We start from the raw sequence: 17,689 nt of genomic DNA on the forward strand, positions 1-17,689 counted from the left end.
AATGCAGTAATTTGTCATATTAAGTCATTTAATAATAATTGATCTCCTTGAATTAGCCAAGTTACGTTTTGAGCAATTAGGGTTAATTACAGTCTCATTTGGCAGGATAGAGCCCCTGTAATTATTCCATGAACAAGATTCGGAAGTATTCCTATGCAGCAGATATATTCATAGCATCTTTAGAGCACATGTTGGAATTTGAAATGGCATGGTTAACTTTAATTAGAAGATAATAACTCTATTCTCCTGGTGGCCTGACATCAGGATGTTTTGTTGTCAACTGTGACTATTTGTGAATATACTTGCTTCCCCATGTTCTTTGTTTATGTGTTGTGGCTATCTCTAAACTCTTGAGGCAAAAAATGAAGCTGGGATTATTCAGCAAATAGTAATCAAGATCCTTAAGAGTCTGTACAGTGTGTCCTCCAGGGAGGCTTGACAAATTTAGGACAATTCCTCTCATAGAAAAGATTGAAGAGAGAAGATAAGTATCAGTTCTTCTACATCTTGAACGTTCTCATTATGAGAGGGGAAGAGAAGAACGAGAAAGTATTGGAAGAGCTCATAAGTGAGGGACAGTAAAGGATGTGTTTGAAGTATAATGATGTGGATTTAGAGTGGAAATCAAGAGACAGTTCCTAGCTGTACCAAGAGTTGAGCAATGAAGGAAGTTCTGTCTGGAATATGGGCACTTTTCTGGATTTTTGACAGAAGTGTAATTTGGCTTTGTTGTTCTGGGTTGATGAACTTATTGTTTCTTACCTTGATTCAGTAGAAGTTTTTGTGATCAGTTTTATGACATTTTCTGTGTGGATTGAAGTTTGAAGTTTGAAATTTGTTTAGAGAAGGTTGGGCTAAAAATGATAAACCAATATAAAACAGTATTTAAATTGAGATAATAACAATATTGTTAATTGATTTTATGATTCTGTATATATGCACATTTCAGTTACTTGTGCTATACAAAAAGTTGTCATACCAGCATTTTATTAGTGTAAAAGAGAGGAAATATTCCCTTGCTTAAGGTTGGCAATCCACATTTCTTGCTATTCCTAATGATATTGTAGAAGATTGCATTTTATTATCTCTGCTCTCCATTAATCTAGCTCTGTTTCTTCTATCAAGCCATTTCGCAGATGGGGTGCTGTGTTGTTTCCGGGCTGTATGGCCGTGTTCTAGCAGCATTCTCTCCTGACGTTTCGCCTGCATCTGTGGCTGGCATCTTCAGAGGATCTGATAGTTGGAAAGGAAAGCAAGTGGAGTATATATACCTGTGAGTAAAGGTCAATAGGTGACATAGTCTGGCCTTTGTTCCCTTTAGAAGTAGTCTGGCCTTTGTTCCCTCAGATGCCTCACCTATTGACCTTGCTATCTCCATTGTTACTCACATGCTACACTTCATTGTTACTCAGTTGCCAGGCCACTCCTATTCAGATGCCCTCACCTATTGACTTTTACTTACAGGTATATATACTCCACTTGCTTTCCTTTCCAACTATCAGATCCTCTGAAGATGCCAGCCACAGATGCAGGTGAAACGTCAGGAGAGAATGCTGCTAGAACACAGCCATACAGCCCGGAAACCACACAACACCCCAGTGATTCCGGCCGTGAAAGCCTTCGACAATACATTTCTCAGATGCTTACAAAGGTGCAAAACAACATTTTGGTTATTGTTATCTTAAGCACAGTTTAAACAGTGACCTAGTAAATATTGTTTCTGAAGGCACCTAGCAGTTCTCCTTTCTTTGGTTTGCATATTACTATGAGGGTACTGAAAGTTCCTTTGTGCAGAATTTGTTTCAGCTGTTGTACTGCTTTTGGATCGATTTGCTTGTTCTCTGTTGTGGAACTGTTGGTCTGTCCATAAGGGGATGAACCGCCAGATTGGAAAATTCGTGGAGATTTGGGGGCTGAACCTGGGGAAAGTAAGATTTGGATAAAGGATGGATCTGAGCAGGGTGTAATGCCATTGAGTCCACCCTCCCGAGCAGCCATTTTCTCCAGGGGAAGTGATCTCTGTAATCTGAAGATCAGTTGTAATTTCAAGAGATCTCTGTTTATACTACTGAATTAGTTGAGGATTGTGTGCTGTTGTGCATTGATGAGTAATAATCTTTGGTCATCATGAATGAAAGCTCTAGGACTTATGCAGCCACATCAAATTAAAAAGAAAACACATCCTACAGACGTCACCATTGGAACTCATGTAGTAAGCAAAAACAATTCATAAAGTCTAGTACATTCATGCTATGGAATTTGTCCTGTTCAGCATGGGAACATCATACCATACAATGTACAGGTTGGAGTCACATTACTGGGCTGACAAAGGAGGTCAGTTGCTATAATGATAAGTGTGTGTGTGTGACTTTAAACTGAGAGCTAAGTTGGAAAGAGAAATGGGGGGGTGAGGTGGGTGAGAGCGCAATATGATTGGTTGATTCTAGAGTGTTGATGTGGGAGGTCTGTGGTGACAAGATTTCAGAATGAAAGAAATGGGAGTGTCAAAACTCTAGGCAGAAAGAATTAAAGGTCTGTGTGAGCATGGCAGAATATGTTAGGGCTTCTGAGTGAAAAGTCCAAATGAATAAAAGCTCTGGCTGTTTCTGCACAGCCAAGGGAGAGAGCCTGCATCGGCATTAATCATGCCAATGCAGACTCTAGGGCCGTTCGCACAAACAACCCCATGGGATGCGCAGCTGTTGGAGCAAACTCCACACAGCCGCGTATTCCCCTCCCCTCCTCGGCCCCAAACGCCTCCCTACCTTCTGCTGGCAGCTGCGTCGCTGTATCGTCGCTCTGAGGAGGGAATGGGACACGCCCCCATGGCCACAGCGATGGCTGAAGCACCGAAGACCAGGGAGCTTGTCCCCTTCCCTCCTCAGAGCGACGATAGAGCGACGCGGCTGCCAGCAGAAGGTAAGGAGGCGTTTGGGGCCAGGTAGGGGAAAACGCCGGCTTCCACCCGCTGCCGTTCGCATGGCAGCGGATGGAAGCCAGCGTTTGCAGGAAAACTCGCTCCCCAAGCGAGTTTTGAATACACCGTTTTGGCGGGCACAAAGTGCTGCTGCATCGATTTGACAGCAGCGCCTGTTCGAAGGGTCCCCGCCAAAACGGTGTTTTACCAGGCTGAAGCTATTGCTTTCAGCCCTTGCAGAAACCGCCTCTGTGTGAGCAAACTCTAGTGAGTGTGTTAGGGTTTCTGAGTGAGAAGTCATTGAGTGTCAAAGCTCTGTGAGCGTCAAAGCTCAGTGAGAGAGTTAGTCAGAAAAGCAGAGAGTACACAGACAATCAGAGTTTCAGTAAACTTAGGCAAAATTAATACAGAGAGTCTGAGAGAACTATGAGAGAGAGAGAAGCTGTCAGAAAGTGTCAAGAATGAATTTATGTTGACACCTCAAAGTGTTGTTGCCTCAGTTCAATTTTATTTTATTTTGCTTGAAAGCTTGAGGTTATCTATCAGTTATAAATAAACTCTTACTCTGAAGAAACGTTGGAATCCCACCCTATTTTCCTTAGGACCATGCAAGCCATCCAGTTTCCTAATAAGCTCATACACATTACCAAAGGGAGATAAAGGGTGTTGTTTTTTTTTAAAAAAAAGATTATATTCCTGGTGGCAGCTACCAAATGGGGAAGAATTAAGGGAACAAATATTAGTTGACAGTTATTATATATAAAGAAAAAAGAGTGGACATAGCTTTGGGTGGCCTTGGGTGAAAAGATCGTATTTGATGAGAGAGAAACATATTTAGGCCATCATGCATAGTCTCTATGTTAAGAAGTGTTGTCTGATCTCTGAAAAAATAACAAAAAAATTAAGCAAGTCAAATATTGTATGATGTGGTTTGTATTAGCAGAACAGGAATGTTCTTACAGCTGACATGATATTAAAAATTGAAGTAATTGACCCGAGAAAGCAGTAAGAAGTGTCGTATTATGATTAGAGTGTTGCACAAGGCTTGGAAAGTTAAGTTCAAATCCTTACTTGGCCATGAAACTCAGTGGGCCAATCACTACTTCTCAGTCTAACCTTTCCTACAAGGGTATGTTGTAAGTATCAGTTATTTATATGTATGTATTTAAAACAAATCTGTTCCTGCTTTCCACCTAGTTTAGGTTTGCCAAGGCGGTGAATACTAAAGCAAAACATTAAAACGTTTGAGATAATTGTGTTTTAATAATTTTGTAAGCCACCTCGAGCCCTTTTGAGGATTGGTGGGATAAAAATGGAAAACATACATACATACCTACTTACTTATTTACATATTTACTTACATACTTGGGCAGGAGGTACTTGATTTCCCTCCCTTCCACCCTGTCCTCCATGGTGAGGGAGAAGCAACCCACCATTGCCTAGCCGTTGCAAAGAGGCCCCTTTTCCTTTAAAAATTTTTTTTTGTGGCTTGCATAGCTACACAGGTGCAGCTGGTCATATTGTGGGACATCGGTATGGCTGTGGAGGTTCATTTCAGCCTGCATGCGTAGCTACTCATGTATTGGGGGACAATTAAAAAATAGAGAGAAGCATCTCTGTGCAAGGTGCAACAGCAGCCTGGATTGTTTCCGTGGCTTCCAGTTGCTGCCTGCACGGAATGCATGTGAATGGGAAAACAGGAAAATGGGTTCCTTTATCATGACTGCAACCCATTATACATTTGTTGTGCAGAAGGGGCCTGAGTGATGACAATGATTTTATGTTGTATTCTCTTGTATTGTTATATTGTATCTTTGGCATTTTGGGATCAATACCAAAAGCATAACCAGTTCAGTTTTCAACACCGTATTACTCATAAGAGGAAATGTAAAGCTCATCAGATTATAAAGAATAACTACTGCTGTTAACATACTGTTTACCATATATGTAATTTATATTGTGTAGTTTAAAGCATTTCAGTTGTCTTCTAAAGGTGAAATCAGTTAGTAATAAATGTCACTCAGATATGAACTTTAAAAGCATAGAAACAAAGTGCAAGATTAATGATGCATTGCAGGTGGGGGGGACATTGCAGACAAAAACAATAATTAAAATTAAAATTGTTGTTGCTAAAATGTAATAGAATTGTAAAGTATTAATTGGGTAAATGTTTGCTGTTTAAAACCATAAATGAACATTCCTAACCGAGTTTATGCTTTTGATATTTGGTTCGGATTTAATAAAAAATTATAATTGCCCAACTGGTCATAATTTCTATCAGCTAAGTGAAGAATGCACTGTTGCTTAGTAGTTAGCTCCTATGATTGACTCAGTTGCTCAGTCTTGCCCCTTAACTCCTGGCCAGGCACTGAAGAACCTTGTTCTCACCTGGTACATGTAATTAGCAGCCTATCATAATACTATCCAAACTGGGGATACTCCAGATTGTTTATACTGGCAAGAAAATTCCTTGCTCATGTAATCATGTGCTTCTGTTGTGCATCTTGTTGCATTCTCAGGCAGAGGTCTTGGTATCTGGTTTCAGTGCTCCAGAGTTGTTGTTTTTTTATACTGCCATCTTGAATGTAAAATGTGGCATATTTTATACAGTTTATTTATAATGTGAATTTATTTTATATATAATATAAATGGACTGTCCTGATCAGTGAGGAAGATTTGGGCGTGTTTTGCTTTGACCTGGATATATGCTTTTGTTCGTGCTAAAATTTATTATCTTCTCTGCGGTTCCATAGTTGTAATGAGGTCTGATAGGTGGTGGTAGAAAATGCAAATCTAGGTCATTGCATATGTAAATGTGCAGCTGCCTGAGTCTATCAACTGAGGTGACCAGTTGTCACCCAGCATTAATGGGGGCTGGCAAGCTGACTCCTGTGGCTCAGCCATATTGCATGGAGTTAGAGTCAGCATGCTGATCTGCTAGCACGATGTGAAGAAAGCAGTGAAAGATTTTTTTGATATAAAATATTAAATTGCATATGAATATTGACTTTAAAATTTGCATGTGTCAAAATTTTTATGATACTTTATGTTCACGGTAGGTTTATGATACTTGCGTTAAAGGCAATGCTTGGCTGTACGTTACAGCATGTGATGTTGAGATATATGATGATAGAATGTCACAGTGTATGTAAAAGTCAAACTAGATTTGTACAAGTTGCTGTTGCTTGTGTTTTTGGAGAGACTCTGGGGCACTTGGGACATTAAATATGATGGATTATGCCCTAACCATGCTAGAAATGCTTACCCCAGCTATCTGTCTAAGCTTTAAGCTTCCCTTCTGTGACTACCTACTTTGTGGCAAAAAGTGCTTTCCAAAATTTGCCTCCAAGGGCCTCTCCATCCTAGCAGTCATAACTTCATACCAGTGGTGGAATCTTGAGCATCCTTTCCAATGCCCATAAGGCATTAGAAAGTGCAAGGGTTTTCCAGACTGGTGTGGGAGACAGGGAAAGGATGGGGAAGAAGTGCCTCAAACATTTTCTGCTGTTCTGTGGAAACAGCAAAGTTTTTTGTGAGCTGCACCTGGAAACCCCACATTTTATACAAAGAAAAAAACTATTCTATTACAGATGGCAAGTACTCACTCTTCTCACTCAAATACTCTTGAAATTTTGAATAGTGAGGAATTTGATCACGAGGCTGGAATTCCTTGACCAAATTGAGCACTTAAGAGGAGCCAGAAATGGCATTTTTAAAAGGACAGTTTAACAAAGAGATTTCAGTAAAGCATAAAGGTATCAATATGTACTTCTGTAACAACACAGAGAAGTTAAACTATAGCCTAGTCAGATTGTATATAAGATGATTTCACTGTTCTTACTCTGAGGAGGAGGGTGCCCTTGACTGATTCCTGGGCCCACTCTTTGGGACAGGGACAAAACACAGTTTCCTGTGACACCAGTATGGATCACCCTCCTTTAGCAGCTCTTTTCTTACCTCAACAATGATGCATACCTCAGGGTACACTGAGGTTGGCCCAGAAGCTGGTGACAGAACATATGTGTTTATGGAGAGGGGTAGGCTGTTATCCATTAAACTGATGCCAGACGATAGCTATGGTTGTGTTGTGTTAGCTGCATATGGTCTCCAGAGGGCAATAGCAGGATGTGTCTCTGGAATACTTTGTCTTGGAGGAGTTTGATTCACTCCATTTTTTGACACCAGTGCTCAGACTGACCTCTGATTCAGTGTTTTTCGCTTCTGATGTTTTCATATGACAGAGTGAGTATGTGTGGATCTGAGTATCTAAGTACCATGGCTTGGTTTCTACTTCACTTAATCTAATTTACTCGCTATTGTTTTTCTTTCCCCATCTAGCAGAGGCACCTGACATCATATCCATATCGCTGCACATTAGCAGACTTTCAAATAGAGAAAAAGATTGGACGAGGGCAGTTCAGTGAAGTCTACAAAGCCACTTGCCTTCTGGACAGAAAACCAGTAGCATTGAAGAAAGTGCAGGTGAGCATCTCAAAGACCAAAATATCAGTTTCATTTGAGTAACTGATAGCTTTTGGGAACAAACATGCTGGCCAGCTCTCCTGTGTTTCACCTGTTTCACCTGTGAATGTTAAAGATTGGTTCAAATGGTTGCTTTCCAAAGATATTTTTGCTTGTGGAATTTTCCTTGCATCTCACTCTTGTGCCTCATGTGTGGTATTCTTTATAATTTCATATTCTATAGCAGTGGTTCTCAACCTTCCAAATCCCGTGACCCTTTAATACAGTTCCTCATGTTGTGGTGACCCCCAACCCCAACATTTATCCATTTTACAGATGGAGAACACTGATGCAGAGAGTCTTAGGCGACCCCTGTGAAAGGGCCATTCGACCGCCAAAGGGGTCACGACCCACAGGTTGAGAACCACTGTTCTATAGGGAGTGTTCTGGAATACCTTTTGAGCATACTCTATCTGCCTATTTAAAGTACCATAGATTTTGCTAACATCATCTTTGCTGATATTTTTTCCTATCCTTGAACAGATCTTTTATATTTTCAGTAACAGTGACTTGCCCTCTGATTTTGAAAGTGAATATTAATGTTCGTTGCTTTTAATTAGCGGAGGGGAATATGCACAAAGAAAGCAATTTAATTTGTCAGTACAAAGGAGAAACATAATTGTGCAATATGTGAAGTGCTAGATCATTATTAGTAATTGTTTTCCTAGCACTTTTCAACTTAATCTTATGATTCTCATGTATTTGTATTTTGCAACTGACTTGGGTTTTTTGGAGGTCAACATACTGATAAAGATGTAACAAGCTACATTTCATACACACCAATTTTAGCTTAATTCTCTAAATGATACATTTTCTGTTTTGTTTACAGATATTTTTAGATTTTAAATTGCAAGAAGTCTAAAGACTGCAGTTTGGGTATTGTTATCTAAGAATTTAGGAATTGTGGTGATCTAGAACCTGAAAAGTATAGAGGCTTCCATGTTTCTTGCTTGGTTTTTAAGCTCTATTTTTTCTTTTTTGCTTTTGAAGATATTTGAAATGATGGATGCCAAGGCTAGACAAGATTGCATAAAAGAAATAGATCTTTTGAAGGTAAGAATTTCTTCAGGTCTGTGACAGTGTTTTTGTAATGAGAGCAGGCTATATGGTCTTCTAGCGTAACCAAAGATGAGTGAAGAATGTATAAGTCTCTGTCAGAAGAGTTATTTTATTTAGGCTCTGATTGTAAAGCTTCTACACTTCAATTCATACTTTTTTTAAAAAAAACTTACAAATTAATGTTTAAAACTATGTATTGTGCTCAGCTAGAGAGCCAGCATGGTTTAGTGGTTAAGGTGTCGGACACCTGGGAAATCCAGGTTCAAATCCTCACTCGCACCAAGGAAGCTTTCTTGGCTAGTCACTACTGTCAGCTCTGACCCTTGCTAGTATTTGGATGGGAGATCTCCAAGGAATATCAGGGTTGTGATGCAGAGGCAGGAAATGGCAGCCCACCTCTGACTGTCTCTGCCCTAATTCAGATGTAACCTGATGGCGAAAAAGAGTGGGAAAAGAGTTTTGTTCAAAGTCCATTGGACATCTTTGTGATTTGAGAGCAAATTGCAAACTTACTCCATAAGTGCTGTGAGTTTTTTCATACTATTGCAGAGATACTGCCAAAAGTTTTCAGTGTGGCTACGTCAGTATTGTATATGTTTTGGTTTCTTTCAACCTGCCAGCTTAGTGAAAGTACTCATTCAGTTTCTGACCCTTTGTCAACACTTCCTTAGGCTGTAGGTTAGTCTAAAAATGTTAGAATCATATAATTCTCTGAAGATCAGTTGGAAGTGTTCTGTCTGATCCTAGCTATTTTACATCTTGTTCCCACTGAAACACAGATAATTGTGGGGATCAGCCAGTATGGCAGAGCTTGGATTTGACTGAGGCGTCCTTTAATGGAGCATCCTGCTATTTCTTATAATTTTTTAATCAGGATAATGCTGAAACAGTACCCCTTTTTATGTTGGTAATGCCCAACCTAAATCCTCAACCTGAATTTTAGCCATGTTGCAGCAGTGCCAGTAAACTGAGATAACATCAGAACTATCCTGTGTGAGGATAAATAGATAGTGAGGGATATGCAAAGAATGCCAACCTAAACAATTTGAAGCCTTCAGTGCCTTTGGGATGAAAAACAAGTAAGGGTGGGGGCGGGCACTTCCATATGCTTCTCGATGAATTCAGGCCAAAATGTCCACATGTGTTAGAATCATGGGCAAGTTAAATCAAAATACTCAGGATGATGGGGGAATATAGATGGTCAATTATCAGTCCTGTTGTATAAGATGTCCAGAGGCAACTGCAGCTCTTCCTGTGTAAAGCTCACTAGGCAGACAGATGTTAAGTTGTGAATGTTGTTTTAGCTTGGCTGTGAAGAGAGAAATGAAAGATGATGATACTGTAGGATAATTAGCATTTCCATTCATAACGTGCCAGTATCCCATGAATTTTCTGAAGGAATTTTTCCTCCTTCACTTGACTTCATAATGTCTTCAAGAGCCCCCAAGGGCTGTCCTTGTGTGGCCAGATAAAGGCCTATCTTTCTTTGATAAAAGCAGGAACCACATCTGTCTGTAAAATGCTGAGATTACTACATTAACTTTAAAAAGTATTATTCTTGAGATCCCTCACTAGTATGTTGCTTGATTTCGGCTTCTGCAGACAGGCCAAAAATAGGGCAGCTGAGAAAATAAACTTGAAATCTAATTGATGGTAGAATCTTAGAATAGTCTAGAAAAGTTGTGGTACCAAATGTTGAATGGAACAGTGGTGTGTTTTGAAACCCTTGGCACTCAGAGGGATTTAGGTAGGAACAAGGAGGCAGATAGGCACAGAGGGATCAGGATTTGTAGAAACCGCTTGCTGTAAATTTGTGTTGCATAGGCATTAGTGATGTGGTAGGTTCCTTATTAAGCTTAGTCCTGGCTCTTGATTGCTTGAACTGGGACATAAGTTATCAGATTGGCTTTGAAAGCGACTGTCGGTGCATGGCTACCACCTGAACTGAGCCCTTTAAGGTTCTTTCTGCCAAGCTTGAGAATCTCTCCTTTGTAAGGAATATTGCTGAGGCCATCAGTTCATCTTCCCTGCTCTGTGATGATTGCCTCACAAGACCTTTGTGAATTTTGGAGCCTGTTTAGGAAGCCACTCCATTTCATCTCACATTTTGTTAGGAAGTATTATGAAGAATTGCTAAGAACAGTCCCTACTGGTAGAACACCTTCATAGCTGCTGCTCAAAGCATGGTTAAAAAGCCAGTTTGATCAATCATATCGTATTGCAAATGCGCAAGAGATCTCTTAGTAAATGTTGCCTATTGGGCATTCCTTTCAAATGTTTCCAGGCTTTTGAATGAAAAGTGCAAGCAAATGTGACAGATTTTGCCCAAGATGTACATAATTCAGCTCTGGAAAGCTGGACATATTAGAGCAGAGATCTTAATGTCAACCCGAGAAGCAGTTTTTAATGAAATGATGCAGGTCAGCTTTTTCTGATAAATTGGTGCAGGTGCCAGAGTTTTCCCACGGAGTATGGGAGAGGGCAGAGATGTTCAAGGTTTTGTTTAGAGGCAAGGGAGAGTTCCAAGATGACTGCTTTGCTCTGTCTGTCAGCATCAGCAATTGGAACGCGCTTCATTCATTCTTACACAGCTAATAACTTGTCAAATCAATACCTGCAACTCATCACTTATTAATTGATAGCTCCCCGATGATTGCTCTTACAGTTACATGTAAAATGAAGGACATTTTGCTCTGCTGTACAAAAGCAGATGGTTGAAAATATAAATATATATATATATATTGCTTTAGCAAAAGCTTCTGGCATAAAGTTTGTATTCAATATGCAGTTTTCAGGTCCTCAAGATAGATTTTTAGTGCCATTTGATGGAAAGGAGTAAAATTCTATTGTCTAAATTCCCAGCTAGTCTCTGCCTAGAATTGCAGGATCTCAGCATAGTTTTGAAATGTGTCTGGAAAATGTTGTTTTGTCGTTCTTAAGCTATGACAACAAATGTAACTTTTTATATGATTTACCATAATTTTTGATAAGGGCCTTGTTAGTTTTTCTGGAGTAAGCATAACTAGCTGTATCTGACCCAGGATACAAATGAAGTATCGTCTAAACTTAACAGCAGCAGCTTTAACAACAAAATCAATGAAACATCACCCAAATGTTACTTGGTTTAACTGTAGGAAGTGAAGATTTGATGATTCAAGTGTGTAAATGTGATTATGTGGTAACTGTATCATGTGAAATTAAATACAAGAGAGTTTTTAAGCAATTAGTAACTATAAGAAGCCACTGTATTGTCAAAGGTTTTCTTGGCTGGAATCAACTGGCTGTTGTAATATTTTTTCAATTAAAGACACTTTAGATTGCAAAGTGACTGGCTTATTTCTCAGCAAAGCAGTAAGCATGAGCTGGATTTGTGTTTTCTTCACTGGTTTGTGGGTGGTACAAAAAGGGCCACATGTATTTATTTTGGTCTGTATGCTTGCCAAGCAACTAACTTGCCTTCTGGGAATTTTGTGTCCCTGAAAGATTTTCATCTTTGTGCCTCACTTCCATCTCACTCCAGACCCTGTATTTAAATTTTCTGTGAACTGCAGTTTAAACAAATTTGTCCAGTTCTGTAGAGATAAAATTAGATTCTATAGCCTTTTCTGGGAAGGACTTGGCAGATCTGCTGTAATTACTGTTTTTCAATGTACTAGTTCTAATTTTGTGGGTAGGAAGAGGGGGATTGAACGAGACGGGTATACTTGTGTGACTCAAAATCACACAGAAGTATTTTGTGTTTAATATATTAATTAAGGAAACCTTTAGCATTTAGAAGCTAGCTCATCCTGATCCGTCCAATTCCTCAAATGCAAAATGAATGAAGACAGCCCAGTAATATGGCCCTAATCATTAGCTGGCCTGCCAGCATCCTTCTTTCCAGTTAGAGACCACTTGCTTTTTTGCATGCATCTTGCTGACAACGTTGCTGTGCATACACATCAGGCATTCACTTCCATCAAACTTTTAGGCAGCATTAAAGAAATGAGAGAGCAGCAGTCGGCCAAACTAGAGTATTTATATGCATTTAAGAATAAGCTGGAGTGAAGGTTCTGTAGTTCATTTTTTTCTGTCAAAGGCTGAGATTGCTATCACCCTTTGCATATACCAGTAGTGATGCCTTTGCTGTCTTTATTACTCATGTGCATGCAGATACAAGTCAGTAATGATGCGGAAAGAACATTTGTCTGAGTAGGAAGTTCAGGGAATGAGATTCAGGGGGGTGGGGTAACTTGGATTTAATAAAGTAGGTAACCGTTTCAGCTTTGCCTATTTTTAAGTCATAGAAACTCTGAATAGTATCAGGTTTTGAGGGGTGGTGCTGATAGTCTGATAGTTATTAAAAATCCTCCCTGCAACCCTTCCATAAAAATGTGTCTTCAAAGACAGCTTATCTATTCATAAGTCTATTGTCAAGCATGTAAATAACAAATAAAACAACTGTCGTAGCAGTAACAGAATGAATGAAGCAGGACAAGTTAAGACAAATAAAAACAGCACTGAAAAGGGAACTGTTGCTTGCCCAAATCATATAAATACAAAACAAATAAGAAACTACTGGCCCAATCCAAAGGGGAGGGGGCAAATCCACCTATGGAGGTGGAATAGGGCTGTGCTGGCAGATTTGCCCTCCTCAGCTTTACAGAGGTGGAGCCGAGGGCTTAGATTTATGCCACTCTTTTGGGTGGCATAAATTCATAGAGCCCAGTGGAGGGCATTTCAGTGGTGGGGAGGCGTTTTTGTTTTTTTCCTTCCTGCATTTCCAAGAATCCTTCTGGGAGGCACCACAGGAGCACCGTATCCTGCCACTAGATTGGACTGTAAAACTGATCTCTAAGGGGCCAAACTTTGGCACCTAAAAGAGAGAAATGGTGCCAGTAGCTCCACACTCAGGACGCTGTCATAGAGAAAGTAATCTCTAATAGGTGCCTTCTAGAACTAAAAAGGCTGGAAATCTAGTAAAGAACCTATGGCAGGAGTGTCCAACTCTGATGCCCCAGATGTTCATGGACTACGATTCCCATCAGCCCCTTCCAGCATGGTCAAGTGGCCATGCTGGCAGTGACTGATGGGAATCATAGTCCATGAACATCTGGGGCATCAGAGTTGGACACCCCTGACCTATGACAACCTTGTGTGAATGCTCATGTGGAGAATAGTGGTTTTAAAGAAGAAAGTTTCATGCCGGCCCATCATGCATTTAATACAAGGATCAGCAGTGAGTTACACAGCTTTTGGCTAGAAATATCCAACTTCCTTTGGGAAGCAGTATAAATCTCATATTTGTGGGATGACTTTTCTGTTAGGGGCCTGCACATAAGTTTTTTTAAAAATTCTAATTCAAGCAGACATCTAGGTGGTATGAAAGTGGTTCACGTCTTTCAGTGTAAGAGACGGGGTTAAGAATGTTGGACTAGGATCTGGAAATTCTGAGTTCTTGTCTTCACTTTGTCATGAAACTCACTAGGAGACCTTGGACCAATGATTCTCTCTGCCTACCTGACAGAGTTATTGTGAGGTTAGAATGGGGAAAGGCAAATCACATAAGCCTCTGTTAACTCCTTGGAGGAAGGTCGTGTAGAAACGTACTACAGAGATGTGTGATTAACCTGATTAATCATAAAGGCATTTATGTCGCCTCAGTAACCCATGAAAAAGGCACACAGAAACAGCAGCTGATGAAATGCCTACTTCTTCCTGCTGCTCCTCCTCTCCCAATTTATTTTTACAGGGTTTTGGCAAGTGAGATGTGGAGAGAAATGCAACTCAGATTAGTCAAACACTAGAGAAGCTGCACTGGTCTCTTTCGGGGCTGTGGCTTTTTGCACCCCACTACGACGTTAGCTTACTGGGACTCTTCCCCACCCCCACCCCGCTCTGCCCAAGAGCATTTTTCTGAGTTTTGGAAGTTATATGTGATTTAGGTCTTGCGGGTTTTTCATTGTTTTAGAGGAATATGTTGATTTTAAATGGGGGTGCATGCTTGAAAATCATTCCTAGTCTGTGTATGATAAAATTTTTGAATCACTTAAGAACTGGGTAACGTTAGTTTAAAGAGTTATTATGAGGGTGTGAGATATAATCAGTATCCCAGAGTATATTCTTGAAGGATGTTTCGGTTTAAACAACACATTTCCCTTCCCCTCAATCCTGAACATTAGAAATTTCCAGATCATAGGAGGGGGAAAGAAAAATATCTAATAAACCTGTGTGATTCTGATTCTGTTTGTGCTTAAGGAAATAATGTCTTGTATGAATCACTTTGTCCTGACTTGGATAGGCCAGGCTAGCCAGATCCCAAAAACTAAGCCAGGTCAACTCTAGTTAGTTCTTGGGTGGGAGATGACCAGGGAAGTCTAAGGGTGCTACTTGGAGGCAGGAAATGGCAAATCTCCTCCGTATGTCTGTTGCTGTAAAAACTCACCATAAATTTCTATTGCTACAACATGGTGGGAGAAAAAATGGATCATCTCTTTGTCAGGACAACAGCTGGTCACTCTTAAAGCATTTTCAGCTCTCTGGAGCCAGGTGTCAGGGCGTCTTCAACAGAATTAGATTTACCTGAGAGCTGTCAGAGCATTGGGGGTGGGTGGGTGGGTCATCCCCTAACCTTGAATAGTTGTTCACAGTGTGTTGGGAAATCTAGAATCTGGTTAGTTATTGTTTTACCTGCACTTTGTGTCTGTTTATCTTTGAGTGTTTTTGTACTTGTACTTCACAAGCTGATCTCTTCCCCACCCCCTCCCCTGGTATTTGCAGCAATTGAACCACCCCAACATAATCAAGTATTTGGATTCGTTTATTGAAGATAACGAACTTAACATTGTTCTGGAACTGGCAGATGCAGGCGACCTCTCTCAGATGATTAAGGTAAGGCCAGTTTAATTTCTTAGAGTGCAAGATTACTCTAAAGCGGAGGGTTGAAGCAGAGAATACCTGGGAAATAAACAAGAAGCTGAACCTGGTAGCTTCTTTGCCAATATGTAAAAGATTGGGAACCAGATGAGGGGCATATTATGTTGCAAAAAAAATCTGAATTTCTTAAGGGTGGTGCCACACTAAGTGCTTGCATGACAATCCGTAACAAATTCTGATTCTGAAAGTGTAGATCTCTTACAGGATTTCCCCTCCCAGGCCAAGTTGACTGAGCAGTGTTTCAGTTGACAAGCACTTTTAATTGGGAGGGAGCAACTGAAGGCTTTTGGAAAAGCCTCTTGACCTTCTTTGCTTGCTTAGATTTAGGCCTGAGATGTTTCAGATGGCTGCTCCTTCCTTATGCTGTTCTCAGGAATCCTTGCATTGTGCAACTAGCTCTAACTCAGCTGTTATCACCTGTTTTTGTAATAGTTTCTTTGACATGTTAATCTTGAGTCAGGCATCCCCTGTGAGAACAGATGTGGCCTCTCATATTTTCCTGTTTTGCCACCCCTGTTCTGAGTTGATAGTAAATAATCATTCTAGGAAGCTTGCCGCCTCTTTTGTGCCAGGCTTTGGGCTTCTCTTAGTATCCCACAAAAGCCCAGCTTCTGTTCTTAGGATGATTTGTGTGCTAGGCCCAGCCAGTGCTTGCTGTGTGATGTCCTGCCCACTACTCATAAGGGATTAGGGGGTAGAGAGTAGCCATGCACCGCTATTGAAGGAGGTGCAAGTACCTGTGAGACAGTAGCCCAGACCAATAATTGCTTTTCATTTCTTTAGCCCAGGGGTCTGCAACCTGCGGCTCTCCATATGTTCATGGACTACAAATCCCATCAACCCCTGCCAGCATGGCCACCCATGCTGGCAGGGGCTGATGGGATTTGTAGTCCATGAACATATGGAGAGCCGCAGGTTGCAGACCCCTGCTTTAGCCAGTGTTGTGCCCAAAATGAATTACTTCTGCAAGTGCAGGTTTCCCCTTTGCTTTTGAGCTCTGACATTTTTCAAATCTGTGCCAGAGAGATGGCATCATTGTGGTATAGTAGATTGACTGTGTGACCCAGGTTTTGTTTTTATTCAGCTACAAAGCTTCCTGGGAAACCTTGGGCCACTAATTGTCTGTGACTAAACTTCCTCACAGGGTTGTTGTGAGGATATTTTTTAGGAGGAAGACTGTATGCTGACCACATGTAGTTAGTCCTCTGTTCTGTTGCATGAAAACAGATGTTATTACCTACAGGAGTTCTTGAGCAACTTCATTTTTTCCAAGGATGAGGACATTATCACCAACCATCCCATATCTTTGGCACTCCCTCCCTTTGCGATTATATTACTGCAGTCCTTCTGAAGTTGACTGAACACCTGTTTAAAAAAATTTAAAACTGAGTTCTTGCCCAGCTCTAAAGTCTGTTGAATTCCTTCTGATTTACATGTTCTTTAAATTTTGTTGTGGTGTGATATTTGTATTCTGTTAATTTGCAAGTGATATTGAGCCCTTTTCTTGTGGAAAGGCAGCATATAATGACCTGAATAAATGAATAACTTCTTGTTGTCTTTAACTGTGTATTTGGGGGAGAAGGGAGAGAACAAGGAAAACAAAGTGAAGGCATCTATCGGGTTTTAGTGATGCTCAGTCTTTAGATAGACAAAGGATTTTTAGATAGACATCTGACAGCAGCCTTTGATGCAGTGCTGAGGTGCCTGGAAGGTGAGGTGACTCTGGGGGAAGCAGCGTTGAGAGGTCTCTTCTGTCAATCAGATCTCATAAGGTTGCAGTGGCAAATGCTGAATCATCCCCTTGGGAGCCAACATGGGAGACACCACAAGGCTCCATATAATTTCCCATGTTGTTTGAAAACCCTTAATAAAACCATCCAGCATTTTGGAGATGTATATTACTCTGGTGGCTAGTGCCAAGGGGGGCATTCCCAGAGGAAAAACCTACGTTTGTTGGCTTCCTGTGGCCTTTCAGCCTGGGAATGCCTCCTTTTGCTGCTGTCGATGTGCACTTGCAAAAAGGCAGGTGTAGTTCATTGACCTGCGTAGGGGCCTTGCATCATAGTCGGAGGAACATTCTTTTCCCCTTCCTCACCATGGCTCCACAGTCCTGTTTGGGGGCAGCAGACCTGCACCATGCCCAGCTGCCACCCATCTACCCCCGCACTTCAGGAATGGGCTGTTAGTATACTAAATAAGGAAATGTCAGTTAAAGTGGCTAATACTATAATGGGCTCCTCACGATTATCGATTATGTGCCATCAGTGCTGCTGCTGC

General features: G+C 40.7%; 1 protein-coding gene across 3 annotated transcripts in view; it reads left to right on the forward strand.

Annotated features, from left to right (window-relative positions):
* NEK6 (NIMA related kinase 6) overlaps positions 1 to 17,689 on the forward strand; it is an 80,199-nt gene that overhangs the window by 33,023 nt on the left and 29,487 nt on the right. For 2 of the 3 annotated variants that reach the window (XM_048513365.1, XM_048513366.1), the window contains exons 3-5: positions 7,256 to 7,399; positions 8,429 to 8,491; positions 15,257 to 15,367. In XM_048513365.1, the coding sequence (XP_048369322.1) occupies positions 7,256 to 7,399; positions 8,429 to 8,491; positions 15,257 to 15,367 (318 nt within the window). The remainder of the gene's footprint in view (positions 1 to 7,255; positions 7,400 to 8,428; positions 8,492 to 15,256; positions 15,368 to 17,689) is intronic. The other variant, XM_048513368.1, reaches the window with a different exon arrangement.

The sequence above is a fragment of the Sphaerodactylus townsendi genome, linkage group LG12 (assembly GCF_021028975.2).
Source record: "Sphaerodactylus townsendi isolate TG3544 linkage group LG12, MPM_Stown_v2.3, whole genome shotgun sequence".
NCBI classification, from domain to species: domain Eukaryota; kingdom Metazoa; phylum Chordata; class Lepidosauria; order Squamata; family Sphaerodactylidae; genus Sphaerodactylus; species Sphaerodactylus townsendi.